Source organism: Astatotilapia calliptera, chromosome 2, assembly GCF_900246225.1.
Source record: "Astatotilapia calliptera chromosome 2, fAstCal1.2, whole genome shotgun sequence".
Lineage (NCBI taxonomy): Eukaryota > Metazoa > Chordata > Actinopteri > Cichliformes > Cichlidae > Astatotilapia > Astatotilapia calliptera.
In genome coordinates this window covers 6,365,482-6,374,293 of record NC_039303.1, presented here as the reverse complement: position 1 = coordinate 6,374,293, position 8,812 = coordinate 6,365,482, and the positions used below count along the sequence as shown (strand labels likewise).

The 8,812-nt window shown below is 38.2% G+C and overlaps 1 protein-coding gene across 2 annotated transcripts in view; it reads right to left on the bottom strand.

Moving 5' to 3' along the window:
* Window positions 1–567: 567 nt before the first annotated feature.
* Window positions 568–8,812, bottom strand: part of rxfp1 (relaxin family peptide receptor 1) — a 77,668-nt gene continuing 69,423 nt past the window's right edge. For both annotated transcript variants that reach the window (XM_026182778.1, XM_026182785.1), the window contains 3 exons: window positions 2,414–2,824; window positions 1,952–2,170; window positions 568–1,063 (listed from right to left, as the gene is read on the bottom strand). In XM_026182778.1, coding sequence (XP_026038563.1) covers window positions 654–1,063; window positions 1,952–2,170; window positions 2,414–2,824 — 1,040 coding nt within the window. In that variant the 3' untranslated portion in view covers window positions 568–653. The remainder of the gene's footprint in view (window positions 1,064–1,951; window positions 2,171–2,413; window positions 2,825–8,812) is intronic.

Here is an 8,812-nt window from a genome sequence, read left to right as displayed (position 1 = left end):
AGAAAAGTGCTATATAAGAATCAGTCAAATACTATTATCTAAGATTTATGCCTGTCTAACTGTACCAATCACCCCCTTGTTTTTCCAGCCTCTGCCACTAGGTCATAATTATGAGGCCCTTCATTGCCCTATCTATTAATATCCTAAATGTTTATACTCTTTTTAATCCTATGGAATATTCAATGTGTCTCACCCATTGAAAAGAGCTTCAGTCAAGTCATTGATGGGAATCATTCAGTTTGCATATTAATCCATTGTTATTATCATTATTAGCTTTTTGTCACTGATAACAGATTCTGTTCCCCAGATTTTACTTGCCTGGCTTTAACAGGATTCATAGGGAGCATGTTTTCTTAATTTAAGAAATTATTTTATGAAGTATGTCCCCCTATCTGCTGTGATGGCTGTTACCGTTGCTGGTCATGCACACATGCACTGTTACATTTTGAGGGAAAAAGACAAAAAAAAATAAAAAATACCAGAACTAATCCTTTTAAACTGCAAAGAATGTAGACACTAACAAGTGACTAAACTGAGGGTAAATATGAACTGCTGAGATGAACGAACTTAAATGAAATTGAGTTTACTGAGGTGAGGTTTTGGTGACAATACAAACATGTACATGTACCTCTACCATTAGACAGTTACATAAGTTAATTTGTTTGTGTGCCTGTGTGAATGTGTGTATGTGGTGGTGTTTCAGTCTTAGAACATACTGACAGCACTGTATGTTGTGTTTCCTGCTTTCTGGTTGATGCTTTAATGTCATTGTACCCCTCATTAGTATTTTCCACAGGCGTGAGCTTGGGCTTTGTGCCATTTGCTTCAAATTCCTGCCCCACGCTGACACTATGGCTGTTTTCCTGCAGGGGCCACATTTCCTGCCAAGTGAGCGATGGATGATGAGCTGGGTGTCTGCTAAGGAGGGGCCTCCTCTGCCTGTAGTTAGCCCACACCTGCACAATAGTCTCTTTGAAAGGCCGTGTTGTTAGTGTGTAAAGGATGGGGTTAAGTGCGCTGTTGATGGGGAGAATAAATATGACCACCCAGGAGCTGATGGTACCTGTCAGAGAACAGAGAAAGAAATACAATTACAGTGTTAATTACTTAGTCTGTCTAGATTGTTACATTTAACAACTACTGACATCACAAATTAAAAATGATATACAAATAGTATCCTTAACCTCAAAATAAATTGTCATCATGCATAATCTAATGCATAATGGAATTCTTATGCAGTAGTAAAACTTATGGGAAACACTTTAAGAAAACACAGAATGAATCCATATTGGGAGCACTTTGCTCCGTTTGACCTTAAAAGGCAGGACTTTACAACCTGATGCTTTGCAAGAGAATGTATCTGTAGCCAGCTCTGATTCACTGTAATCAATTTCAAAAATCATCTAAAACACATCACGTGGCATTTAAATGTATTCTTAACCCACTTCTCCCCCCAAAAAACCAGTTACTTCATCACACACAAATCAGCAACACATTATCACTTTCTTTTGCCAAAGACGTGTGATTACAAACTGCTAATGACCTGGTCAATGATGATGTCACAAAAAAAAAATCAAATGAATAATGAATAATAAAATGAAGCCTGTCATGAATAATCTTAAAGCAAAAATCAGTAAAACAGTAGGATATAAAAAAAAAAAAGTCATTAAAAATAATAAAATCTATACACAGGTAATCAGTCACATCCATCATCGTATCCATGTGGCATTAGTTAAAAGTCTAGCAGCTACATTCTGCTGAACCCTTATAAAGACCTGCCTGCATTCATCAAATCATCTGCTTCTTTTAGTGAGTTGCAGCAGACACAGCTGAGTTAAGAGGCCAAAAATGTTGTAGAGGCAAACTGTGAGGCTAATTAGGTAGTATTTTACTCAAAATGCTCTTTTTCATCAAAGTGTTTGTTTAAATGCTTGTCATTCTTTTACTGTACCGGGAATTTCCACCTGCAGCAGCGAGAGGATCTTGAGGATGAAAATGGGGATCCAGCAGAGGGAGTCAGTAATGACGATAGAGAAGAATCTTTTGGCAATGGTCACCTCTTTTTTGATGTGGTTGCTATATTTAGTGGTCTGAGTGCCTGTTCTCTGGATGTTATAAAACATACTTGCATAGGAGAGGACAATGATGAGGAATGCCACCAGGTTAAGACCTATGGAAAGATTTCATACAAACAAGTTTAAATTTGCAGTACTTGAATGTACATGTATAATAAATCTTTGCATCCAGAGAAAATAAATAAATGCAAAACCCCCCACATATAAAACACATATACTAAATACAGAACCTGTACTTTTACAGTTACCTTTGGAGAAGAAGTAAAAACAAAAAAAAAAAAACAAGTGAAAACATGAACAAAAATCTTCAAAGCACTGTTTCAAGAACAAATCCTCACCCAGGAAAATAACGACGGAGTAAACGTGAGCCCATAGAGTCTCTGGTTGTTCAGAGTGCAGTGGAAAGCAGACACCATTGGTCCCGTAAAAGTTGCGAAACAGCCCCTTGCAAACTAATGGGAGGAAGGCAATAATAAAACCAAACACCCATATCCCAAGAAGGATGGTGACAGTTCGTCGCCAGCCAGGAGTCAAGTACTGGAAAGGGTAGACTATGCAGATGTATTTCTCCAGCGTTAGATATGTGAGGAGCAGGACAGATACTTCAGTGGACAGCATGGCCAAAGAGCCAATGACCTGACACTGGCTGCTATCCATCCACGCCTGGGCATGCCGGTTGTACTCGCCTCGAAACTTTAGGTCATATGCACCGATCATGAAGAGGTAGATGCCCATCAACCCATCTGCACCTGCGAAGAAAAAGCAGCTGATTTACAAATTACTTATGAGATTTTGGTATAAGATTACATCCTGATATTTCTGGAGTATTTGGCTGAACATATACTGTAGCTATAACGATGTATTTGGGCTGCTTTGCTTCAGAAAATGTAGTTTCATTACTTTAGATTAATTAAGAAATGTGAGCACAATGTCAGTTGGACTTATTTTAACACCAAATAAACACTGCAGTGCTCTGAAAAAAAAGACAAGTTCAAAAATTGGTCAACATGAAAGGATTGAATCTGTAAGAAGGAGATTAATGATAACATGCTGACAGCAGCCACTCAACCTCGGAAATCCATGCATATTAAGAGGGACCAGGGATACTATAGGCTAACATCAGTCTTTCATGCGGTCTAAACTGTTATGAAAAGGAAATGAATGATATGATCAGTTTGAAATGGTGCAAAAATAGACCCATTAGCATTCTTGCTGAAACTCTTGAGGAAAAGGAGTAGCGGCTGGGCTCATTTTAACTTAGCATTAAGACTTTGAATAGGAAAAAAAAACTAGCTCTGTTCTGTTCAAGGGAAACAAAACTGACACATTAACTAGAGAACTCAAGGCAAAACTAATGAAAGAGAAACAGAATAATGTATGTTCAGTGTTTTAAACTAGAATGCTGATTTTATGTTCTTCTACTCAAAGAGGAAGGTTCTTCCGAGTTAAATTTTACTTGAGGGGAGAATGATTTATGATATCACAGCTAGTTAGAAGCCAGTTTTGAAGAAATCGACACACACTTTAAATGTTGCGTATTATTAAAGAACATGTAAGGGATACCCATTCATCCATCCATCCTGTTAACCGCAGTTTAGGGTCACAGGCGTGATGGAGCATACAACAGTGCTGCATATTTATAGATTCTGAACAAAAATGAAACAGCTGAGTTTTACACTTGAATTTCAAAACTTTTAAACATCTTATCTAAACCAAGAAATGTTCAAGGAGTTTGAGGATTAACATTTAAATGCAATCTAAATTCTGACATGTAAAATGGGGAAATATTTAATATTGCAGAGTATTCTTGGGTCTCTCAGTCTAATTTGAAAAAAATAGGTCATGTTATTCATGTTAAAAAAAGGTTCATTTCTTTCAGTTGTATCTTGTCACGATCCGCAGTGGCAGACTGAGTGGAGAGTGTGTGGAGGACTCAGACACAGGCGAAGACACGAAACGGAGTTCAAACGAAAAGCGAGCCTTTATTTTGGCTGATGACATGGCGGTCAAACAAGGCAGAAGCACAGTGACAATGACAGTATCTGTTCCATTAAAAAAACATTCAAATGTAATACAAGTGGATTTGATCTATTCATGAGAAACCTTTTCAAATACAGTAAATGAACTTGCAGACATTGCTCAAGATTTCCAGCAAAACACAACTAAGCACACTGCAAGTATCAGTGAGCAACATATCAACTAATGGAGGTGTCCAAAGTCAAATTGATTTTATCCAAAGTAAAGAAGGGCTTTTTCTGTGTGAAATGATGATTAGAGTAAAACCTTTGAAGAGGTTATGACATTTTACATGCACTGGTAAAACTGCTTATTTACATTCAAAGCACGATCAAATGGAATTAGAGTGACCGGACTATAAGAAGATCAATAATAAGGCTCAGTAGACTGAGAGTTGGGGGAAAAAAATGAACACATACAGATTTTGCTATAGAAGAAAAAGCAAGACTCCAATCAGCATAAGTGCATTAGTATTAGTTCCTATAACAGTTGGGGGATATATTAACATTCACCAGCATTTCTCTGATTGGAAAAAGTGTTCTATTTGCAACAGCAACACTTCATTTATCAGAGACATCTTTTGGTTTTCCTGTTTTTAGAAAAGAATTTATTCAGCAGCAGAATAATGACCACAATACAAGCTTTCCGAGAGCTACGAAAGAAAAAACATCAACTGTCACTGATTTTGCTCTATAAGCCACCCACCTTCATCCCCATGGAACGTTTGTGGGGGCATTTGAAGACTAAGAAAACTTTCTCGATAAAACAAGAAACTTTTTGGGGATGTTGTGAGATGGTATAATATGGGATATGAAGTTTTGTACAAACCTGTAGATTCCAGGGTTCGAAATATTCATGTGATTACAAATGTAAATATAAGCTGCGGAGCCAATATTTTTTATGATAAAAAGTCTAAACAAATACAAACTATAGGTATCATCACTAGACCTACTAGAGTTTCTGAATCAGAATCAGAATACTTTGTTAATCCCAGAGGAAATTATGTGGTCACAGTTGCTCCAAGACAGTAAGAACAGTAACTAAATAAACTAAAGTAATTACTACAATCTATATTACAATATTATAAAATATAACAAAATACCTCTTATGCAAATAGCTCCAAATTATAAACATCCCAGTATATTACACAAATAAATTAGTTGACACTGAGGTGCCCTTCTTGTTAAGACTTTGACCCCTACTGTACAACATTTTTCTTTATATAAACGTTAGAAAAAGCAACATTTAAAGCCCAAACCTCAAATTTGTGTTGCTTAGTTAAGTTCGTTTTTCAGTGTGGAATTTGATTGTCACCCCTTGCGACAACTGATGAAAAATGCACTTCACAGCCTTCACTCAAGAAGAAGTGGGTCTCTTTGTTAGGTTGCCGTAATGAGCCCATTACAGCTTGCTGCAAGTAAGGTGAGGAGGACAATGCACTCAAAAACTTGTGCGTACCCCCTCGGGCAGAAATTCTTGAGAGCATGTAACTTTCTCTTCAAAACTAACAAACTAACAAAAGGTTATGTCTGTGAAGGTTCTCAGTCATCCAGGTCATCGTAGTCAAAGGAGCTTGCCTTTCCTGGACTGCGCTGTGCACATTGAAGAGAATGGCAACCACAACATCGAAGTTTACCGGAAGCCCACACACACGGACCAGTACTTCCTCTTTGACTCCCATCACCCTCTGGAACACAAACTTGGATTAATTAGGACCCTACACCACCGGGCAGAACATGTTCCCTCTAAGCCTGAAGGGAAAAAGAAGGAACACACACATGTAAAGGAAGCACTCAAAACATGCGGTTATCCTAATTGGGCGTTTATAAAGTCAGCAAAGATGCACAGAAAAGAAGATCAGACACCAGCGAGGGAGGATAAGAAGGACAGACTCAACAACATTGTCATCCCCTATGTAGCCGGTGTGTCAGAAAAACTCAGGAGAGTTTTCTCCAAGCATGACATCCCGGTGCATTTCAGACCCAGCAACACACTCAGACAAAAACTGGTTCACCCGAAAGACAAAACTCCTAAACACAAACTTAACAACGTGGTGTATGCTGTACAGTGCAGCGAGGAATGCTCAGACCTCTACATTGGAGAGACCAAACAGCCACTTCACAAGCGCATGGCACAACACAGAAGAGCCACCTCCACAGGACAAGACTCAGCAGTCCATCTGCATCTAAAGGACAAAGGACACTCTTTCGAGGATGCCAATGTTCACATTTTGGACGGAGAGGACAGATGGTTTGAAAGAGGAGTGAAAGAAGCCATCTATGTCCACTGTGAGCGACCATCTTTGAACAGAGGCGGGGGTTTACGACACCAACTCTCTGCCATCTATAATCCAGTTTTGAGATCCCTTCCCAGACGCCTTAACGCCCACTCACATCCTGGGCCATCTGACCTCAGGAATTCGCATGATAAGGTGGGGCCAGGTTTCACAATGAACACACCCGAAACTCTGGCTGATTGGGACCCATGCCCAGTTTCCCACCCTGGCTCAGGCGATTAGAGGATCATCAGGGGGTCCTTTTGTCCCTGTGTGGGGGGTCACTCCTACTAGGTTTATATCTGGGACTCTCCACCATTTGACCTTAGAACTGAAGAAGCTTCTCGGATGAGAGGTGAAACGTCTTCAAGCAACTTAAAGAAGTCCAGACGCTTTTCTTTGCAAGCTCCTTTGACTAACAAAAGGTTAGAAGTTCAAAAAGCAAGCTGAGACGTTATACATCTGTCTTAAAAGACTGTTCAATGTGCAATCTCCATCTCTTGGAATAATTGGAATTTGATATACAAAACATGACTATGCATCGTACACCAACCATTGTTTCATGCTTGAAACTCTTGGAGAGAAAAAGAACTGAAATTAAAAGATAACTACCAGCCCCATCTGTTATTTTCTTTTATACCTACTTTCAATTCTGTTTGCAAAGTTATCACAATGTTTTTTTCTTAAATTTGTGATTTAATTCACAACTTATATCCTCTGATGAATTGCCCACTGCTTCATCAGTCATGGATTAATGTTTATTTCTTTGATAGTTTGGTGAATTCATTACTCAAATCCTCCTCCTTAGTCCTGTTAGTAATTCTTTTGATGCTGAATCAGACCAAAGCTCTTTAGAAGGCATTAATTGTGGACCTGGAATAAAATAACTAAACATTGCTTTTAAGTTTTCTTTTGTATGTTTTGGGGTTTTTTATGTTATAATGTGTCATAGAAAGATTGTAAGGGTACAAAAATTAAACTTGCCGACTGTGTGATGGGGCTCCTATATAGTCACTTAAAGATCATGAATACTTTGGCTTTCTTAGGAAAAGGCAATGGCTGATACAAGCATAATTAATTCATATCAAGTCTTGTTCCAGTTCTAAGTACGGATGACTCAACACTTTCATGTTTGTACTTTGTTATTGGTTCATTTCTTCCTTGACTCTTTCCGCTCCTTTAATAGCCATATTAAAAGCAATATGCAAACACATCCTGCTTGCATTAAGATACTCTTTTTAAACTCTTCAGCTAAAGTAGCAAAGAATAAGTCATATTTAAAATGCTTTACTTTTCTCATCATCATAAGCTTCATTTTTGGTTTTCTTTGGCCAAAAATCTACTTGCTAATGAAAACAGTTCTCATATCACATTCACACACCAGTGCACTCCACAAAAAGACTGGATTTACTTTTCCACTGTGTTTGAAACCACAAAACACGTGAACAGCTTTTTACTAACAGCTCTGGCTCTGGCTCAGGACATCAGTTGCGACCGGTTACCGGTAAGGGGAGGAAGATAGGACAAAGACATGCTGTGGGAGAAAGCCAAAGATTAATAATAACTAAAGATTACATGTCACCTGATCCAGCCCTTACTATATGCTTTATCAAAAAGAAAGATTTAAATCTAATTTAAACCAAGTCGGATCCTCTTTAGCCTCCAGAACGGCTTTACTTTGTTGTGGCACAAACTCAACATGATGCTGGAAACATTCTTCAGAGTTTAGGCTGTACCAACATGATAGCATCATACCAGATTTGCTGCTGATTTGTTGGCTGCACATACATGATGCGGTTTCCCCATTCCAGTCCCAAGGTGCTCTAACAGACTGAGATCAGGTCACTGTAGAGGCCATTTGAGAACAAGTGAACTTACTGTCATGTTCAAGAAACCAGTTTGAGATGTTTTGAGCTTTGTGACATAGTGTGTCATGGGCTGTTATCCTTTTGTGAGTAGATAAAAGAAAATGCTAAACTGTGATCATAAACGGGTCGGCATGATCAGCAACAATGATTTGTGATTTGTTGTGCACTTAGAAATGCACGTCTAGATACCTTGGTTATAGCGAATGTCAATTTGAGTCAACCTGTCTACATGCCTTGAGCTGCTGCAATTTGATTGGTTGATTTGTGTTAACAAGCAGCTGAATAGCTGAACCCATCAAAGTGACTGGCGAGTGTAGTTCAGCTGTATCTCAGTCAAAACTGTTTTTTGCCACTTAGTATGCATCATATATAAAAGCAGTTTTATGACAAGAGTTAAGTTTGAATATATATTTACTATTTTTACATATCATGTTAATCATGTCTTATCTTAATGACTTTTTATTTCTTTGGATGATGAGAATATCTTATCTAATCAACTGCCAGCTTTTTGCATTTAGTAGTATTCATGAGGATTGCCAGTGTATTTAATATTAAACCTTTATTATTGAAACATGGTG